The 22176-nt window shown below is 43.4% G+C and overlaps 1 protein-coding gene across 1 annotated transcript; it reads left to right on the top strand.

The window, feature by feature from the left end:
- The first annotated feature begins 1507 nt into the window (after positions 1–1507).
- LOC147897407 (beta-phenylalanine coenzyme A ligase-like) lies at positions 1508–12299 on the top strand. Its single transcript, XM_087380625.1, has 6 exons — positions 1508–2585; positions 10108–10297; positions 10542–10687; positions 10790–10857; positions 11022–11124; positions 11784–12299. Exons 1-6 carry the CDS (start codon positions 1551–1553, stop codon positions 11895–11897), a joined length of 1656 nt encoding a protein of 551 aa, XP_087236751.1. The 5' UTR covers positions 1508–1550; the 3' UTR covers positions 11898–12299.
- The last annotated feature ends 9877 nt before the right edge of the window (positions 12300–22176 follow it).

Raw genomic sequence — 22176 nt, 5'->3', positions numbered from 1 at the left:
TGATTGCAAAATCTGGTTGGTAACCCATGCTTCCCAAAAGAAATTTAATGATTATTTTTAAGTTTTCCACTAGTTCCTTGGTAGACCCATACTTTTAAGGAGGGGCATGGGAGGAAACCAATTGTCATTATTAAAATTGGCTGTTGATAGCCCAATACCTTTTGCATTTTCATCTTTGCAAGTTAGAATCAACTTAACTGCTCATTTGAGTACTAGAGTGAGAGACACGGTACACTCGTTAGGGGGGTGAGGCATACATTAGACTAGGGTACCTTCCCTCCATGCTTACTAGATCGGGGATGGTGTGACAATGGCACTTATTTGTTGCATGGCCATAGCTCAAGGACCATGCATACCGATAGTCGTTAGTGCTCTATCATATGATTTTTACCACTAGAACCTCATACCTCGTCGACCCCCTCTTAGGCTTAACATCTCTACTAGCTTCTAGATGTCCATCATATTGCCAATGCTTGATGTCCATCATATTGCTAGTGCTCAAGAGCCTCAAGGCCCACTATAAGCATGAACTTGAGTTTTACGGCAACTAGGTTGCCCTAAGGCTTAGTGCACACAGTAACAAGATGCATAGTTGGTGCCCATAGGTCATTTTGTTCACACGTCTAGTTAGCTCCAACTCCATTGAAGCATTTAATGGAGGTTTGCTTCTTTGAAAGAGAGGTCTAATAGGGTGTTCTTGTGTTGGCAAATATGCTGTGAAATGCTGGCGTGGGTGTGACGTATCAATGGTTCCCATGAGATGTTGTGGCTTTTTGGATGCCAACGTTGGGCATATTTGAGCCCCATTGGAGATGGGAAAATCTTGTCTCTAACCTAGCATTATGGGGCTACACTCCGCTTATCTCCTAAATTGTTCAGAGGAGTTGTCAGCTATTATCATTTGCATACTTTTGCAGCATTCGTCCATCGTGGGGATGCTTGCCAGGTTTAGCTTGGAGGCTTAGGCAAATATGCTACAAAATGCGTTGGTAGCCTTGTAAGTACATGCAGGGAGCTTTTCATGTGAGAGCTAGGCACCTGTCTTGAGCATTTAAGGCTCTACAGTCCATCCTAGCACGAGATCGCAGCTTTCTTGGTTGGTGCAAAAGTTGAGCACTGGTGTTGGAAGTGGCACACTCCAAAATGGACTCTACGCAGATGTGAGAACCAATCGCGCGTCATCATACCCTGGAAGGGCAGGTGCACAAACGCTCATGTGAGAGCAGCTAGGCTGCGCACCACAAGGAAGGCCCTCCAAATTCGTGCAAGCCCCGCAAAGTGGTTAACAAGGTTGCGCAAAGTAACAAAGAGCATTTGACTGGACTTTGATTTTTGGATGTCAGGTCAAAGTAGGGCGGCACGTGGAAGAAAAAGCAAGTGGCAAGCACCAAGCCGTGCGTTGACGGGCAAAAAGCCGTGCGTTGATCGTCCAACTCCGACGACAGAATAAGACATGTAATGATAATGATGAAGGTAGAGACTGTAAAGGAAGGAGTGAGTAAATACAGAGTGTTTGAGCTTGGCCGGAGCTTCAAAGGAAGAAGACGAAGATGGACAACAGTAGTGGCTTCTGCACACAGACCTCCATCTTTTACAGCAAACGTAAACCAGTCCCTTTGCCCTCTGATCTCTCCCTCACTTTCCCCTCCCTCCTCCTCCATCCCCCCCCCCCCTTCTCCCCCCCCTCCCCCTCCTCCCTTGCCTTCATCCATGCCCCCTCCTCCTCCTCCCTCTCCCATCGCCTCTTCCGCTCCCGTATCCTCTCGCTCGCCTCCGGCCTCTCCTCCTTTGGCCTCTCCCATGGCGACGTCCTCCTCATCATCTCCCCCAACTCCATCGACTTCCCCGTCCTCTCCCTCGCCGCCATGCTCGCTGGCGCCGTCGTCACCCTCGCTAACCCCCTCAATTCCCCCCCCGAAATCGCTAAACAAATCGCTGACTCCCGTTCCAAATTCGTCTCCACCACCCCTTCCCTCCTCCCCAAGCTCGGCCCCAACTGCTCCTTGCCCCTCATCCTCCTCCCCGAGGACCCGCGCAGCCCATCGCCCCCACTACCGCCGTGGCGTTCCCGGTGCGTGTCCTTGTCCGATCTCCTTTCCGCAGACCCTGCTAAGTTGCCCAACATTCCGTCTCGACAAGACGACACTGCGGCGTTGCTCTACTCTTCGGGTACCACGGGCGCCAGCAAAGGGGTTATCATAACCCACAGGAATCTCATCGCACTCACGTACCATATGTACAGTTTGGAGGGTGGCAGGCTACGGCCGGAGCTCGTGTATCTCTGTCTCATTCCAATTTTCCATGTGTACGGGCTCGGCCTCTTTACCTGCGTGCTGCCTGCCATGGGCTGCTGCGTTGTTATGATGCCCAAGTTCGATTTTCAAGAGATGCTGACTTATATCCAGCGATACAAAGTGACCAATTTACCTTTGGTGCCTCCGATCTTGTTAGCTCTTACAAAGACAAGCATAGTGGATAAGTATGACCTCTCGTCCTTGAGGCAAGTAGGATCTGGGGCAGCCCCACTAAGCAAGGAAGTCATCACTGCGTTCCGAGCGCGTTTTCCAAACATCACCATTAAACAGGTATCTTCGCAAATTGCCTGGCTGTTGCGTAACTTTACCTTCGAAGTGACCCCAAGCAAGATGCAGATTCCTAGCATAGTGAAAGTCGATGTGCATTTGTACATTTCCCACGTCAATCACTACTGGAACATGCCAATCCGTCTTTCATTTCACCGTGTTTTTATGTTCTTATGTACACGGGAGCCTGCAATTCCGGCTGGGTTATATTGCCAATCAAGACCTTTCGGAAACGCACGCAGTTCGTACATAGTATTCTTTCATAGCGTACACGCAAAATAGAGCTTACAATTTCTCTGAAAAAAAAATAAAGCTTAGAATAAAATCGATCAGAAAAGCAACGAGGCGGTTGCACTCGGTTACATAACTTGAGCGGTAAAATCTCCGACAGCCCATGGTCCCGATGGTAAGCATCTACTCCTGTCATTGCGGATCGCTTGTGTCGCAGCCCAGAAATACACGGATATAGATATCAAGACTTGCAAGCGAAGCGAGGCTGAATACGTCACAGTCAAGTTAGCAAAAATCTCGACTGTAATGGCCTAACGAGGGTCCTTGGTTGCACAACCTAAGGAGAGTATAGAATCAAGTAGAAACAACCAAGCAAAGGGAAGGCAATGCTACTCCAGCTCTCGTACAAAAGGAGAAATCTTGCACGCACTCCTTTTGTTGGCCTTGAGCTGTTCTAGAATCGCAGTACTTTTAAACTCCTGTAAATGATTGAATGCGATCCACCAAATGGCAGCCGTTTGGGTAGACGATGTTCTAACTCCTATATCCCATTAATTATGTCAGCGTAGCTAACGTAAACAGGAGAACTAATTTAATCATAAACGAGTAATTCTCTCCTGAAGGTACATCCGTGGGTCTCAAAGTAGCCCTTCGTGTTGAACACTAGATCCTCCTAAGATCACAAGCATGCCACAACAGCATAGGATATTGAAAACGACTCATGTTTGTAGCACCACAGGAGCTTTGTGCCGCCCATCCAAATGGAATGAACCGTGCATTGGACACCCATTAGTTGTTCAGTCCTTATGTTGTCATGTAGTTTGCTCCAAAGGTCCTATGAGTCATCCCAGTGGAAAAGTCGTGGTGGATCCCAATTCAAAAGGCCAGCAAAATGCAAGAGAATACCTAGCCAACAGAAACTCCTGCCACACTGCATGACATAAACTGCCTTTGAAGGATTCATTGGAATTAAAAAAATCAAGCCCCCTTTCCCCCTTTCAATCAATTGATAAGGACAAAATGAGGGCAACAAGAACCCTAGGGGGAGCAGTGCCCCCCCCTGCCCCTCTTTCAATCAATTGATATACATTGAAGGTAGAATTCGACGAACAGGAAGTTGCCATCAGGTTGCAAGGTTGTGTTGAAAAGGTCACCTCCCCATTTGTATGCCCCCCATATGAGGAGAGCATGGGGGGGTGAACCTAGGTTCTGAGAGGAGGCCACATGGGCAGCACTATGGCTGCCATGGGGGCAAGGATCAGAGAAAGAAAAGAGAAATACCTGGAGCTCTAGAGGCTGCGTCAGAAGGCAAGACTATGCAGGATGGATGGTGAGGGAAACAGCCCCTGGATCTAGGCCTGGCAAGAGGCGCCACATGGCTGAGAGGCTCTGGACAACAGGTGACAGCATGGCAAGGGCTATGGGCAGGGTCTTGGTCTGCAGACAGGCCCTGGAAGCAGGCGTACATAGGCGATCAGGAGCAACTACCAGCCCGCAATAGGCTCTGATCGTGACAAGGCAGCAGCCCAAAGGGCCTGGCATAGGCCCTTATATAGGGCTGGTTGGACCAGCCAACCAAGTCGGCCAGCAAGCCAGTCGGCCCATCAGGGCTGACTGGTCGGTATTTTGACAACCCCTTGGGGGCGTATAAAAGGAGGGCCTTTGTGCCCTCATATCTCATCTTCTTGGAGCAGCCTTTGAGGTGCAGAAAGGAACAGTACCAGCATCCGCACAATTGGGCCTCATCCTGGAGGAGAACTTGGCTGGAGAGCTGCAGATTTAGCTCACTCATTGGCAGCACACCTAGGCTGGTTTGCAGACAGCAAGGTTTAAGGATCCAAACGGAGAGTCTACATACGCTCGAGGTGGAGCACGCGGACTCGAGTCTAGAGATAGCCGGCAGATAATAGAAGTACCTTGTGGTAAGATCAAAGTACCACGCCCTCATGGGACTTTGGATCTATCTCTCTTTTGTCGTGTCCATAGTTTTGGATGGAAATATATTGTTTTGGTAGCTTCTATATCTGGCTGGACTATTGTCTATTGATGAGTTTGCACATCTATTTGACGCACATAAGTTAAAGAAGTTTGTGATTCCACTTCCCACACACACTGTGTGAGCTCCTAGGCTATTCTATCAGTCTTCCGCTATGCGTACCCTCTGTTGATCGATTTCTAACATGGTATCAAAGCCCAAGTAGGAGGCTCACAAGTGTGGGAACCTGAAGGCAAGGACCTTGCTGAAGGACAACCCTGATTCAGAAGCTCTTGGGAATCGACTTCCACGATTGGAGGACTGTGCCCTTGCGAGAAGGAGGGTGACTCAGGTTCAGTCAGGTGCATACAGAGTTCTGGTCTACAGAAGGTTGACTTTGTTCGACTTTGCTGTGGGTTTAGCAGCAAAGATGTCAATTTCAGAAGCCTCTTCCGACCCCTTCTCTTCCTTCCTCCTCCCCCAGATTTCTTTCTTTAACCATCTCTAACTTTGGAGAGTCTGGGAAACTTGATGGGACAAATTACCCTATCTGGAAGGTGAAGATCCGAACACATTTTTGGCTCGAAAGCTGTGGAAACTGACAACGGGAGCCGGAGGATATGGTAGACAACAAGGAGGAGATACTCATACTAGTAGATGGAGAGGAGCTCGAAGCTTGGGAAGATAGAGATGCCCACGCCCTAGCATTAATCATAGGGACTACGGCGGACTCTGTGCTTCCTCACGTCTAGATGGCCGACACGTCAGTAGAGTCGTGGGCCATTCTGAAGGATCTGTACAAGACAGATAACACATCCCGGATCTTGCTTCTTCAACATTCTACAACTTGGATATGGATGAAGGAGATTCGGTACATGACCACTTCGTCAAGGTGGTAAGGGATCAACTAGCATCGGTTGGTCAGAAGGTGGACTCGTGCCAGTTGGCCTTGATGGTACTGAGGAGGCTACCTTGGAGTTTCAAAAGCTTTGTTACGACTGTGACAGCAGGACAGAGGACCAAACCTCTGACTTTTGAGGAGTTGGGTCCATTATTGCTCCAAGAAGAAGCTAGGGAGAAGCTCTATAACAACGACAAGATGACAAGGCGTTGCTGGCAAAGGATTACGCTGGCAAAGGGAAGGGCAAGCCTAACGGTGGCAAGTCCAAGAAGGATGACTTTGATGATGAAGACACTTCCAAGAAGAAGCAGAAGAAGAAGTGCTTCTAGTGACACACCAAGCCATTTTGCCAAGGATTGCAGAAAGAAGGCGGCGGATCAGAAGAACAAGGAGTCCTAATCAGATTTAGAGGGTGACACAAAAGCCAAAGCTAATGTGGTAATCGAAGAACTGTTCTTGGTGACATCTCCATGTGTTACCGAGGTCAGATATGCAGACCTAGAAACCACAGTGATGATGTGTGGCATTGAGATATGAATCGACAAGGAGTCAAAAACCTATGTGAAGGTGAAGGACAGCATGGAGTGCTTGGTATCTTCCAGGTGCGTGACTGTTGATACTAACACGAGGGTAGATTCCATGGAGTGCCCTAGAGTTTCATGTTCAGATGGATGCTGTAATTCAGAGGGGGACAATACAGGATTGCACAGGCTATTGGTATGTGCCTCGATGAGGTGCATAATTTGCTTTCAGAGCAAGCACACAAGCAGTACGATGATCTAGTATGTACTTGATGTTCTTAATTTGAGCCATTATAGCATGTTGTGGAGAGAATACGCTCTTCAAATGTCTCAGGTAATGCGAGATTGGAGAGATGGGCCTTCTTCGAAGGCAGAAGGGGAAGTGTGGGTGCTTCTTCAAATCTCGAACACAGATTGGTGGAAGGTGTGGACGAGGTGTCTTGAAGCCAAAAGAGTACCTGCGGGAGAGCTCAATGAGAGTTCGTGGTCCAGGTTATCTAGAGATATACTTGGGATTTCATTATCCCGTTTTCGTTGTATGTTTTGACATTGTTCATTTTTATGTATTTCTTAACAAGGGTATTTTGTAGATGGTGGTCTGTGCACATTCAGGATGTCTTGCTTTTTGTGTGTATGTCTGTCAAAGGATAGACCCTCAAAGCATGGTGCCTAGAAGACTCCAGGTTGTTCACTCATTATGAGGGGGACAATTGAAAGATTGTGGCATCTGGATTGCTGGAGTTCGAAGGCGGGAGCGTGACTGAAGGTGGTGGTGCCAGGAGATGCTACCATAGATGGACCTGTGTACCAGGATGGTGTGCAGAAGTGGAACTAGACCTAGTGGAGCAGGAACCACTGGATGAAAAGCTAGGAAAAGATTACAACATCGAAATGTTCCAGAGGAACTAAGGAGTTACTGGAGCATCGTCATCGACGACGTGTTGGCATTAAGCCGAGATGTGTCGGTGAGAGGGGGTGTTGGAAAGGTTACCTCCCCATCTGTTGTGTGCATGAGATTTTGGTGGTTGGCATTGTTCATATCATTTTCATAAATATCTTCCTTCAGCTAAGGAGATGAGCTTTGAGGCTTTTGCAAGCATGATCCTATCACATCAAAGCATGATTGGTACCTGCATTCATTCAAAGGTGTCCACACAACAACTTGCACTTGACTTATGGGGGCTTAGGTCTTTTTTTAAAATCCACACCTGCCCATTTGAGTAGGCAAACATGATCCTATGACATTGAATTAGGATGGTACATGCTGAGTCACAGCTTGCCCTTGGAGGTCTTGAGTCTATTCTTCTTTGCATTCTGTTGATCAACCAAGGTACAAACACTATAACGATGAGGCATGACTGTTGCTCCTAACGACATTTCGACTTCATGGCATCTATTTTAGGTGATACATTGGTCTCATTTTACAGAGAGAAACATAACTTCGCTTTGCCGTTTTGCATGGGATCCTTCCTCTTCATATGGCCTTGCAGACCAAGAGTCAGTGCACACGAGGCGTCTAATGAGAGGCTGGTCGTGGGTTTTGAAGGCTGGCACAGATTCCCAGACGAGTTTGAAGCGCCATGGCGCTGAGATTTGCACCTCAAATTTTGAGGGTGCCAATTTGAGCACCAATGTGCGATTCCTTTTCCAGCGAATCATATTCTGCCACCTGGCGCTGTATTGGGTTCCAGTCCCTTCAATGCTCAGGTTTTGGTACAGATGCAGATGTGCAGGCCAATCAACAATGTCCAACTCTTCACATGCAGAGGTCCCTGCAAGTACGCAGACCTCCATTTCAACTAAGTCAGATGTGGATTAAATGCTTGAATCTTGTTGGGTATTTCAGCGTGTGAACAAAATAGTCTTTCCTTCTCGATTGCGCATTTCCTTCTCGTGTGCACTGGCCCTGAGACTTTCCTCATCAGTTGATATCGGGGCACATGCTGTACACTTCTGTTGGTTTCACCTTCGACATGCCTCTTTCAATCTCAGTTTTTCACTTTTTCATCTATGGAAATAAACAAACAAACATCTGGAGAAGTCTCATGCTTGTGGGCGCAAGGTATAAATGATGTCCAGCCACACATTGTAGGGTAGTGCAGGTCAAGTCTGTTGCTGTGCCACTATGAGGCTGCACCCTGCAATCCATATATGCTGGGCTGCATCCTCAGGTAGGCGAGATGGGCATGATTTCCAGTTGCACTACCCAGTCCCCACTCCCGAATGTGTGGGGGAGCCCCCTCAATCTTGATTTGGAAAGCATGCCCTCCGTATGTAAACCAGCTACCGTCCCCCTGACTGTGAGGGATGGAGAGATAATACTGAATTTTCCCATCCCCATATCTCCCATTGGGACATTACATAAGAGTCTAGAACAAGTATACTGCAATATCTGGTGCAAGTGTTGTACACGGACTAAGACTGGACTAACGGACCTATCCTTTCTACGTGTATAAATTACCCTTTGTTTCTTCATTTCAATGTAGAATGTTGGTATGTGCACTCCTCTCTCACCCTCTATCTTCCAACATGGTATCAAAGCCTATTGTAGTCCTATGACTTCCAAGCCTTCCCATGAGGCACTACTGGTAGCTTGTATCAAATTCGCACCCTACTATGTTGTCTCTGTGGTACAAGTTTTCCTCTTCAAGCCCGTTCAAGTGCCAGCTGCAAACAACCCAGCTTTCTTTCTTGTTAATGCCCTTTCGGATAGCTGATCTTGCCTGGGTCGTCAAAGCACAGTATACGAGTTTTGGGGATTTGATCTTGCCTGGTTTTCCAAAGCATAATATACGAGTTTCTCTTCTAGGGGGGGGGGGGGGCAGAAGAAGGGGAAATTTGTTCTATCTTTATTGCTTTAAAAAAGGTATTTGTGTAAAGAGGAACATCTTGGTTGAACAAAAGTAAAGCTGTGGCCTGAAGCAACCTAAGGCAACAAAAACAACCCATTTTCATGGTTGCATAAATCTCGTTCATCATTGTCAAAGCAACCTATGGAAATGAAAAAGGAGAACCCTATCTATGCTAGCAAGAGCCAACTAAGGAGAAAGTTATACCAAATCATTCTAGGGTGGGTTGCTGGTTGAGAAAGGGAAATAGCTTGTGCTGATATGGAGGCATTCTAGTGATCTTGAATGACGTGAAGGCTATGGATAAGATCAGTCCATATAGATGAGCGAACCTCTGAGGTGGCTGGTAAATTCATCTAGATAGAACCTTGCCAACTGAGATTTTTAGACGTGCCACATGACAAGAGTTTTCCAATCATCTCTCGAACAGTATCCCAACTCTGAACTAAGATAGATTAGGTTCAAGAATCGACTGATATAGAATATGGACAGCAGCTCTCAATATGAAGAGTACCCAAATGAGCTAACTTGGTATTTTCTCAGCCTGGTCGCTCCTCCCATGACAGCAGCTCTCAATATGAAGAGTACCCAAATGAGCTAACTTGGTATTTTCTTAGCGTAGTCACTCCAATCTGGGAGGACCGGCTCTTTTCCATCCTCTCTTGAGACTTGGTTTGGACTATTGGAAAAAGTGGTAGCAAGCACCTCCTAGTCTAGACTGCTTCTGTTGTCGTACTGTGGTCAGATCATCTCTGATTCCTGGTGCCTTTGAAGCATGTCAGCAATCAGCTGCTTATGTGCTCTGCTCAGAGAGAGAGAGAGAGAGAGAGAGTACCAAAACATGAAATATTTTTTGCCGCAACAGAAATTGTCACTACAGTATGATGATGTTGTGTATTGTTTACAAATTCATTGCTTGGTTCAAAATACTACATCAATCATGAAAGGCCAATAGCAAAATCCTTCAACTTGTGGGGTTTGTATGGCCTGGCTGTTATTGTCCTCCCTTTCAAGGGGTGACATCTTTCTTTACTTTCATTGGTTCCAGGGCTATGGTCTAACAGAGTCAACAGCCCTTGCAACTATCTCCATGACTGAAGAGGAGCTTGAGCACTATGATTCAGCTGGTTTGCTTGCCCCAAATACAGAAGCCAAAATTGTTGACATAGACTCCACAAATGCTCTACCACCAAACCAGCTAGGGGAACTATGGCTACGAGGGCCTACAATTATGAAAGGTATTGCTTCTTTGATCAGAAAAAGTATTTCACTTTGGCAAGTACTTTGAAAGTGACTTTAATTGGCATCAGCAATGTTTGTGCCTGTGCTTCCTGAGGAGCACTTGTGGAATTTTGACACTGATGAAGATAGTAATTTGGAACATTAACTCCTTTGAATCATGTTATCTCCAATTTAAATACTGATGTGATGCAGTTGCCAGTTTTACTCAGAATAGATTATGTAACCATAATTTTTATGTAGGGTACTTTGGTAATCCTGGGGCAACAGCTGCAACAATTGATCCAGATGGTTGGCTACATACTGGAGATCTATGCTATTTTGACGAACAAGGACATCTGCATGTTGTAGACCGCATAAAGGAGCTAATCAAGTACAAAGGCTTGCAGGTTTGAACACCTCCTCTCCAACATCATTGCAACTATTCAAGGACACGGTTTCGAAAAGCCTAACTATATACAAGAGAAATTTACCCCTTGCGAGGCTTGCAGGTGGCCCCAGCGGAGCTAGAAGCGGTCCTGTTGTCCCATCCAGAAATTGTAGACGCAGCTGTGATACCGTAAGCAATAGAGACTCTTCAATGTCTTACCATATTCAGTGAGAGTTATTAGATTCTGCAATCGTGTCCTTGGATAATGTTAGCACACCCTAATTTTACGTGAGGGATACATTTTCGTCTCCTAATGCTTTATTTGGGTACCTATTTGGGGTCCTCCTTTGCAGTCTTCCTGATGAAGAAGCAGGACAGATTCCAATGGCGTATGTGGTGAAGCGTCCAGAAAGCACGTTAAATGAAGTCGATGTCATGACTTTCGTGTCAGGGCAGGTAAAACTTTATGAAGGGCAGTGGCTTTATACAGATTTGAAAATTGTCCGGAGGACGTTTAGCTTCTGAATGATTTTATAGATGTGTCCTGCTGTGAGCCTTGCATTTAACAGTCGAGAGTTACTAATGTCTAAAAATTGCTGCATCAATACATGGCATGATAAGAAAATTGGAAAGGAACAAGGAAATGTTTCCCATGGTCTTGAAAAGAAAAAGAGACACTCTCACTCATTTAATGAAGACTGAACCCTCAAACATACGTGGCCCCATGTACAAATACTTGTATTTGAAGGATAATAGGTCACATATGAATATGAAGAAGCAGACATATGCGCGTGCATACACATTTGTGTGTGTGTATACGTATGTACAAATGCATGTGTGTGGGAGGTCCTCTTACATGCATGACCCCTGAGACTCCAGATCTGTTTAAAAGATAATATACCTGACCGGATTGGAATTGAGTGACATAAGTGACATTAAAATAGGACACAGAGTATAGGCTCGGGTAGTGTGTATGCTGGAGCAGCCCCCCACTCCCCTCCCCCTTCTGTCATAAAATGCTGAGCTTATACTGAGGCACGATCTTTTTCCACTGGAACCAGCCTGCAAGTGGGCCAGCATGCTGACTTTGTAAATGTCACTATTTCTTGTAACAGGTTGCACCTTACAAAAAGATCCGTCGTGTGGTCTTTTTAGCAGAGATCCCAAAGTCTTCAGCTGGGAAAATTTTGCGTCGAGAATTGATCAACAAAATAAATTCTAGACTCTGACAGTTTCCAGTGGACATATAACAGAAAAGCATGAGACTTCTTTTGTTCTATGGTATCAGCAAACAGCGGCACATCATCTTTAAAATGCTCACAGAGCTTATTAAGGGATCTGTTCACACCTCTGTTTGTGTGTTAAGACAAGTTCATGGAGTCTCTGTTATGACACTATGCATTGTTTGGTTCAAAGCAAAGTACATATCAAGAGCTTAGAGCCATTTTGTTATTTGATAGAACAAAACCATCCCTCAACCCAAATTTTGATGAACTCAAATAGTTGTACTATGCTAGGCTCCACTGGATGCACCCTTTGAAGATTTGATTATTTTCAATATGACATTTTGTAATATGCATGTAGTTAACTCCTATGGTTTTGCAACTTTACATAAAAACACTCTCTCACAATATAGTTGTGTGCACACATTGAGTCTAAGTTTCCTTAATTTTAAGCTTGTACAGGCACATTTTCATGGGTCTGAGCATGTTAGCTTGGATGATGGTTTGAAGCTTGGTTATTTTGGATGACTCAGGAGCTTGAGATGAAAACTTGGATGAATTAGATGCATGCATTTTTCAAAACTGAAAAACTATGCGTATTACCTGTGTTGAGGAATCACCCCCTGTAAAGCATTGTATGGACGGTTTGTATAACAGCATATCTACACAATTGTGGACGACCCCTAAAACTTTAAAAAGGATGAGGGACCTTGTCGGTTAAGTTCCAGCATGAATACATGAGACACGAGACACCTGGACACAATCAATATTCTTCATAACAGGGCAACATTTTAGAGTCTGAGCTGCTTGAGAAAGGGCTGTAGCTGTAGCTGAGTGTTTGTGAGTCTATTGTTGTGCAGACATGTCAATCTACATCAGTGTTCCCCTTAGTCTCAAGATTCTTCCCTTGGTTCTCCGTTCTTCCACTGCATGGGAGGCTTTAGCTAGGTATTACAGTGCTAGGGTATGAGCTTACCTTCTCCAATGAGCTCCACATGTCAAGGAAAAGATAATGGTCTGTCTTTGCAGAGAACACACACTGTATTTTATGTCCATCTAGATGGGAAGTTGAGACCAGGGAGCCAACCCTTAGCATACGACCTGCTACAGGTCTTCCTCTGATATGCCAAGTGATACGGACCTTGCTTGACTGTGGCCTGATCTTAGTAATAAAATTGTAAATATCCTTGGGCTTCTCCACGTTGCCCCAATGCCAGCATTTCGGCTAAATATGAAGTTTAGAAGTTCATGTGTGAGCTACTAGGTTAACATTGCACAATGAAGAACCTTACTGAAGAGAGGCCGAGTTTTTAATTTCCTTCTGGTTGAGCCAACAGTCCTGCCAGAGTTTCGTCCACAAAACAATCCTTTGTTCTCCCTAGGTCTATTTCAGCTAAAGACCCTCTATTAATATTCAACTCTTAACAGCCATGAAAGACTCACCCTCCCAGTTGTCCTTGCTACTCAGGCTTGTGCATGACAAAATTCCCTAGGGCAACAATAAAATATGAGAACTGGCAGAGCTTGCTATTTCACCCTCACCATTTGCTCATATTCTTATTCATCGCCAGTCTATGAATCACTTTGAATGGGGATCACTTGTAATGTACCAATGTAGATATCTGAGATATCTGAATAAACTCTCACTAGGACAAATTTTTAGCAAAGCTACTCATGGAGAGAACCTACACCATGTAAGAGGAGAGCATGTCTATCATATCAAAACTTACATTCAACCTCATCAACATGTTCTGCCAAGAAAGCATTCAGGCTCATCGACATGTTCTGCCAAGAGGAGAGTATGTCTAAGCATATCAAAACTTGCATTCAAGCTCTTCAACATGTTCTGCCAAGAAAGCATTTTCTGCGCTGACCAATCATGCATGATTCATAAAGCTCCTGCAACATTTTGCTTCTCAGCCAGATGAAACACCGAGCAGGCATATGTAACTCTCATAAAAACGCCATGTGAAGCCTGCTAAAAAGCGATACTTGTGGAGGCCTAGGTTTGCTCGACCGCGAATAGCCAAAACGCTCTGTTAGAGTCAGAGATGTCATCAGCAAACTGTTGAACATTTATTTGGTGCCCTAACAGTTAGACTAGACCTTTGATGTCCACTTTAAAGAGGGGTTAAACGGCTAGTGAAAATAACATCAGCGCTATGTTGGGACCTTCTAGTTTTGTTTTGTGATATGACATTGGAACGCATACCGCAATTATGACAGCCAACCTGAATCCCAACAAATCTTTAGATACTGTAAAAATACTAAGTATGTTGTTGCACATCTCCATCTTCCATGAATGCCCACTCAGACAGAACAAAGCAAGCATCCACGCAACGCCCACAAAAAGCTCAGATCATAACACGAGCCGCTCCAGAAAACACCGACCCGGAAAGGACCCCACAAAGAGACCAACGAAAACACACTACAATCACAGTGACCATGTACACGAGCGTCTGAGAAATCAGCGTGGCCCATGGGAGAATGCAAGGTTGCACCATGATTTATTTTGTTCTAGTTGTTAATCTCTGCCATTACAATATGCAGTGGTAAAAACACTTGCAACAAGCAACTCTTGCACGCATCTAGTGATACAAATGTGAAGCAAAAGCACGTCAATGGACTCGACACAGCAGGAGTTAAAGGTTTCAAATCTACATGTCGGGACGCATCTGGATCGGTGGCACAGAAGTATCCCCATGGTGAACGTGAGGACTGGTAGACTATTTAGTATTTAGTCTGGACGCCTTGTGAGGATGAGAGTTTGGTGACCAACAAATGCTCAGAGTTGCGCAGGGGCGTAAGCTTGCGTGGCTGCCACATCACATGCTGTGCAAAACAAGGTGGCATAGCAGTATGTTCATGGTGAGTGTCGGTGCTTTGCCTCGCCATGCGTATATGTAAGTGAATGAAAGAATGATGGGCCCAATAGGCAAACTAAGTGCCGGAGCTTATGTTCTGGATGTTTCTTACACGTGATGTGGCAATATAAGCGAGTCCATGTCCACGGACATGTTTTGAAGAGAAGGCGACTTTGTCCCTTGTTGGGATCCATGTATTGTTCTTGCTGCGGTTGGTTGTATTTGAAATTGTTTTCATGTGCATGGATCCGACTCCATCTACTATCCTACCAGATGCAGATACACAACTGGAGTTTAGTTATGATCATGCAGTTATTCATTAGTAGGTAAGTGTTGGAACATGAAGCCAAAGTGAGTGTTTTCTAGTATTCTAGAGTAGTACTAGACTACTTTATATCCTAGAGTGCCATGTGTCACTATGGGACTTATCCCATATACATGTGACACCTAGAGTGTGTGTGCCTATTCTATAAAGGCATTGTACTTTCTAGTTTTGTCACATCAATCAACATCAAGCTCTCTTGGCCTACATGTGAGTACTCTTGGTTATCATTGCTTTGCACTTGTATTGTCATTTCATTTCCATTTCATTTCCATTTCATTCCGTTCCTGTGCCTTCAGTAAGTCCTTAGTATGAGGCCCTCACATCTCCAGCAACATGTGGAGATATATGCCACCCATTTAGCTTTTCAAGTGATTCCTTTCCAGCATCCATCGCTGATGCTTTTACTTTTGACACGGAGCTTATCACATCTATGGACATAGTTTCCATCAGCAGCTTAGATCGGCACATCAGTCTTCAGAACATTCAATCATCGGCTTAGTCATGCCGCATTACATCATGCTTGGATCCAGTTATCACCACCTCTAATCAACATATCATTTCTCAGCATGGATCATGTTATCACCACCTCCAATCAATAGATCATTCCTCAGCATGAGGATATTTATACACTAGTGCAGTCCTGCCCCAATCTAGTGGACATCACTAGGTTTAGCCATAGTGCAACTTGAGGAACCTCAGTGTTTGCACTTATGGTTGTATTATACAGTCCTTACTTGATGCAGATCAGTGGTTGGATCCAAGACTTCAGATCAGTCCCTCCATCAGCATTCGGAACCTCACTCACCTCACAGACATCTTATGCATTTACAACGTTATTTTAGGCTTTTAGGCCTTTATACTGTCAGCTCCACCAAGTCCTTCAGCCTATGACAGATGCTACATCTCATGCCGATGGATGTTTAGCCTTGCACACATCAGGTTACCTTCAGCTCATGAGACAGTTGAGCATACAGGTTTGACAGGTTGATGTACCTTGTCAGTTTTATGGGCATCTTCCTCAGCAAAGCAAAGTATTATACTTGCACCTTCATCCCTAGATTTGCAGCCCTTGGATCACTCTATCCACACAAACTATGCATCCTTCTTCAACCTACATCATTTGATAGAGATCACTCTACTATAGCATACCTCCGACATTGTTGTTAGTTATTTTGGGTTGGTAACACTCTTGTTTGTCACAACCTACCGGATCACATCTTCATAGCTACATTGACTAGCTTCACATTTGGATGCCTCTTCTATAGAGTAGCTGCACAGTCCATGGTGACTTATGACATGTTCAGCACGCGGCCATAGATGCATTCATCTACGCTATCATCTTTTGATCGACCATTCTTTGATCTAGGTGGACATTACTTTCTCCATATTTCCTTCCTCTTCCCTTCAGCCTATCTTCTGGGTTTTATACCCAAAGGTGAAGGATGAGCCACAACCTAAGAGGGGGAAATGCACATTATGTATAGGATCATAAGTTGTACTCATTGTACAAGCTTCTGCTACGTAGTCACTATGCTCACACATGCACATACTACTCTAATTCTTTCAATTTTTGTTTCCAGTTTTGGATGTTTTCATATGCACCAGACGAAATCCACAAAAGATCTTGTACATGCAACCTCTACTTACCTAGTGCAATTCGAGGGGGAATTGAGTAGTTATTAAAAAATATTTTAAATAAAACCGGGGGGGGGGGGGGCATGTTTTGATAGCTCATAAGTGTTAGTATTCTATAGAAATGGGGAGAGAGAGAGAGAGAGCGAGAGTGTGTGTGTGTGTGTGTGTGTACAAATCCCATCACATCAATGAACCATACATTACTTTCAAAGTAGTATAATAAATAATTTATATAAAAAATGAGAAAGATAAAGTTTCACTTATTTATTTGATGAAAAAGTAACACTTGGAGTAACATATGGAGTAACATATAGAGTAACAAATGAATAGTCATGTTGTAGCCACGGTAATTATGTCCTTGCTGTCAATTATTTGAGGAGGAAGGAACTATACCTGCCAACCAACTAGTCAATAATCAAAGTTAGAACTTAAGTGATCATTGAATGGGTGACAGGTATCCAAGTGATCCTTCCACGCTTGTTATTGTTGTCACAAATAATGCAAATACACAAATACCTAGGCTAATATATGTTAACAAAATAAAGAAATTAAAAGGGAAGAGTTACAACTTTAGAACCTTTTAGGTGAAATAAAAAATTAAAAAAAGGGGGGGTACATGAGGCAAAATCAAAGTTAAGAAAGATAAAAAGTTAAAGTACTTCCTAGCCTTCCATCAAGGAGGCACAACGTTCGTTATCTAGTCATTTATATAAGATGCAAAAACAAAGATAGAAGTTAAAAAATAGTTCATAGAGATATAAGTTTAAGAAAACATAAATTAAAAGGGAGAAGTTAACAGTTTAGAATATTTAAGGTGGGAGATATAAAGGGTCTAGCTAGAGACAGGGGTTAATTCACTGTGAAAAAAAGAGGGGGTTTTATCTAGCCTACCATAGAGGAGGCAAAAAAAGTAAGAGAGAGAATTACTTGACTAGCCTTCCATAAAGGAGGCAAAACTAAAGATTTAAAATAAATTAAAATATTTTCTAACCTTCCATCCAGGGGGTAAATCATTAATTAGCTAGCCTTCCATATAGGAGGCAAAAATAAAATTAGAAAATAAAAGTAACATAATGGTTAGAAAAAACATTGACAAGTAAGGAAAAGAGTTATAGAAGTCAGATAAATTCTTAAAAGAATTTGAAGAAGGTGAAGCATAATAGACACATAAATTAATGAAACAAAGAATAAAGGTTAATAGAAAAATTATTGCCATATTATATAGTGACTAATCAAAGGTTAGTAACACAATAACTTGCACACAACTTAGCGGAGCTGGTCGTCCGTGATGCCCCTTCGGGGCAGTGCGGTCAGTTGAAATGGATTGGTGGCACCGAGTGGCGAGGCGTCGTAAGGGTGGTTCACCCCTCGCGAGGCAGCAATTTGCAGACGAATCACCTGGAGGTGCGCCTGTCGAGATCAGGCTCGCGGGGGGTGCCGACGAGCTCCCCCGTATTGGAACATGGACCTCAGATCAGGAAAGGCTACCCGTCGAGTTTAAGCATATCACTAAGCAGAGGAAAAGAAACTAACGAGGATTTCCCTAGTAGCGGCGAGCGAACCGAAAAGAGCCTAGCTTGAGAATCGTGCAGCCTCGCTGCGCGAATTGTAGTCTGGAGAGGCATCCTCTGCAATGGACTGGGCCCAAGTCCCCTGGAAAGGGGTGTCGGAGAGGGTGAGAGCCCCGTCGAGCTCGGACCCTATTGCTTCGTGAGGCGCCATCGGCGAGTCGGGCTGTTTTGGAATGCAGCCCTAAGCGGGTGGTAAATTCCATCCAAGGCTAAATACGACAAAAAAATAGGAAAATGAGATTATGAGGGATTAAGTATTTAGTCAAGAAAAGATATGTACTATCATCAAATATTTCCAATAGAAAAAGTATCCTAACAAAGGTGCTTCCCAATCAGAGCTCATCCATTTGTTTTTTGGCTTTTCTTGCCAAATATGGTCTAAGCCTAAGTTTAGCTCCATCTTCACGGGCTTTTTGCATCTTATGATTGATAAAAGCTATATAACTAGGCTTTAGATTGGCATTAATTCTAGCAGTATTTTTGTCCATAGGGGCTTTCATGCTCGATTCATCCTGTAAGACAAGAAACTTTTTAGTGAAATAAATTAAAGGTATCAGAAACAAGAGAATTGGCAAAAATAGAAAAAAGCATTAGAACAATGTATGTTAAAAGGTTAGCAAATAATTAGATATTAATTGCATAATAAGTGGTAGGAAATGTAAAGAGATCTATGCCCAACAAGGAACCAATTACTGAATTAATAAACATAGAACCCATCAATGGAAATTTATCACAGTAGCATTAATTATGCCCATGAAATGAGCTAGAATGGGACGATCATAAAAAGAAACGCCCAAGAATGGGATATCTAGCAAGGGTTAAAGCCTATTGCAAATAATCACATGGGTAGCTATAAGTTACATGCTTACACGCATGCGTCCTATCAGGCTATACTAGGGGTATAAGACATTTTGTTTGAGTTCACATGTAGGCCGCTAGCACAAAATGTGATCTACAAGAGGTATTATCATTACAAACCAATGTATTATATGAATGTTAACTACGAAAAGGTAAAATAACTGCTTGCCATTATAATCAACCATACGTTATCGTAGAGAAGCCTACGCAAGGGGAAGAGGCATAGAAGAACAACAGTGCGCTAGCAGTTCAAGGGTAGGTCGAAGGGGCATGGAAGGGCATCAGTGCTCAAGAAGATGAAGACGCATGGAGAAGCAACAATCATAGATGACGAGGCGAGGAAGGGCAGTAGTGCATTGGCATCTCAAGGGTAGTTTAAAGAGTGATAGTGAGTAGAGTGCTACAGCAACTAAGCTGATAGATATTACCTAAGAGGCTGCCTAAGAAGTCACCATATATGTAGATTTTTGGCAAGAGGAAGCAAAGCTCACAGTAGAGCGGGATGTCTTGCAGGCAGCATGCACTAGCAGGCATAGGGAAGACATTGAGAGATAGGTAGTCAAAGTATAACCAATACTACATGAAGGCTCGAGCTGGCACAGCGCGCAAAAGCAAAGGTAGGTCAGCGACATGCGCTACTGTAATGCTATGTGCAAACAATTGAAGCAAGACGCAACAATAGTAATCAAAGTACCCACAACCAAGAACCTGAAGGCAATCACGCAAACCTACGTTCAAACAAAACTTCTGTCCAAAGTCGATATAAAGCGAAAATGCTTGCCAACTTTAAACGATGAGTTGTTACTGTGTAGGAGCAAGAATAAGGGGATATTGAGAGCGAGCGAGAAAAGAGAGAGAAAAGGCCAAGCACTTGAGTCGATGCCATCGCGTAGAAATAGGCTAAGATGTTGGTTGAGCTTAGAGGGGGATGGATTACAGGCAAGGCTTAGGAAGATAGGGAATAAAGGTAGAGCATAGAGGCAGCTATAGTAGTCATGGGAGAGGTGGATAGAGGCAAAGTAGGGGGTATTTAGATAGTTAGGATGTGAAATAGTAAGGGCACCACCAAGTAGGTCCATTAAACCTTATCCCATGCTTAAATTGAGGAGGTAGATCATTTTAAAAGCCCATGGTACAGTTTGAAAGTCAAATGTATAATAGGGTAAATTAAGGTCAAAATAAAGACCACACTTGCTCTTCGAAGCTTTGCAAGATGGCCATATTGATCTAAAGGCCAAAGCACACCCTCATCTATTAAAATTGTGTGTTGGCTTCAAGCCCTTGGAATTCTTAACCTTACTAGAAGTGCATAATACATAAGTTCTTGTAGTTTCAAAAATTGACAAGGCACCAAATGTAAAGAATTAGGGTCAATCAATTAAAGGTAAATACAAAAACGATCCAACCAAAAGAAGTTGCCAGTTACATTGATGTTTGAATATGGCACCATTCTCCATACTAAGCAATGTTGCTACCATATCCTCTAGGTAAGTTGCATCATACCGACACAAAATGTTAATAAAATTTGTATTGTATTAGGGGTAACAGTGTGTATGTGTGTTCATAAAAACAAATAATAAGTGTGTGTGTGTGTGTGTATTTGTGTGTGTTTGTGTATGTAAGAGTATGTAGCATGTGTGTGTGTGGTTGGGTGGGGTTGAGGGAAGGGTTAGTAGAAATGTTCGAGGGTTGAAGGTGATTGTGTGTGTATGGGTAACAGGCTATTGGAAAATGGTAGTGTGTGTGAAGACTCAACAAAACCCCCTTTCATAGTGAAATGAAAACAATTTTGGTAATGGAAACAAAAGAGAAAACTACGGCATAAATTGCAAAAGGTTTGTAGAATGCATGACTGTACAAACAAGTTTTGCTTTGATAAGTCATCACAAGCATCACTTTTATTACAGAGGGGAATCTGCATACCTGCCACCATCCAACAAGAAAAACGTGGTGAGAACCCCCTTGAACCTTAGTTGGGAAGATAGGTGTCATAAACACCCATCCCTTGTTATGGGTGTCACAATAAAAATTAACACTTAACCACAATGTATCAAGCTTGATTTTAACTATGAGTGTCTAGTAGATTGGAGTGACCATAAAGTGAATATTTGAGATTTTGAGATTATAAAGGGTGAATTTGGAACTTTGTAGAGGGAAAGTGTAAGTAAAAATCAATGGGTTTAATGAGTTAGATAAGTGAGTGAGTGGGAATCATGTCAAGAGGAAATAGAAGGGGTTTTAAAAAGAGAATAATAAACATGAGCATTATTAACTAATCGATGAAATGAAAAGAATTCATTTTTAATCAAAAGAACATAGGGAAAAGTACATGAGTTTTAGCAAATTATAATTAATGGATAAAAAGTTAGAGCAGATATCATAGATTTTATAGGAATAAATTGTCTTTAATAATACAAGGTTAAGGTATGGTAGATAGGGAAATAATAAGGAAATTAGACAAGTCATAAGAGAGTAAAGTATGGTAGTAGGGAAATTATAAGGTATGGTAGATAGGGGAAAATTAAACAAGTCGGAAGAGAGTAAAGTAAAAGGAGATTTAAAAATAGGAGTTTCTAGAAAGCTTTATATCAAAACTTTGATTGAAATTTTAGACATATAGAAGTTAGGAAGGGGGAATCAGAGAATTAGAGGAGGGAGTTTAAGAGAAAAAGAGGGGGAAGAAAAAGGGGGGGGGTTGTAAATAAAATAGAGTTGAATGGTATAAGAGTCAAGGGGAGGAAATGAAATAAATGAGGGGAAGGGTGTAATGCACCTCAGAGTCCATGTAAACAATACAAATGACAGAGGGTGATGAGGTGGCAGATGACACATTAAGTACTAAGGCTAATGATGGGAGGCAGATAAGCAGGCACAACAACCATGAGGTGACGACATACGGCAAAGCAAGGACTCCGATGGACGGGGGCTGAGGATGCAATCCATGCAAAGATGGGAGGCTAGTGCATAGAGTGGATGGCGAGAGTGGAGACGTGAAAGCCGAGGTCAACTGTAGGCACTACAACTGCATAGTA

Source organism: Dipteris shenzhenensis, chromosome 10 (genome assembly GCF_047967505.1).
Source record: "Dipteris shenzhenensis isolate YYH24624 ecotype China chromosome 10, Dip_SZ_1.0, whole genome shotgun sequence".
NCBI classification, from domain to species: domain Eukaryota; kingdom Viridiplantae; phylum Streptophyta; class Polypodiopsida; order Gleicheniales; family Dipteridaceae; genus Dipteris; species Dipteris shenzhenensis.
This window is presented reverse-complemented; position numbering and strand designations above follow the sequence as displayed.

Excerpts from the sequence above, each read along its gene's own strand:
- LOC147897407 (XM_087380625.1), top strand. The coding sequence starts at position 1,551 with ATGGACAACAGTAGTGGCTTCTGCACACAGACCTCCATCTTTTACAGC. Across the intron at positions 10,688-10,789 it reads TCAAGTACAAAGGCTTGCAG|GTGGCCCCAGCGGAGCTAGA; the intron begins GTTTGAACACCT and ends CGAGGCTTGCAG. Across the intron at positions 11,125-11,783 it reads TGACTTTCGTGTCAGGGCAG|GTTGCACCTTACAAAAAGAT; the intron begins GTAAAACTTTAT and ends TTCTTGTAACAG.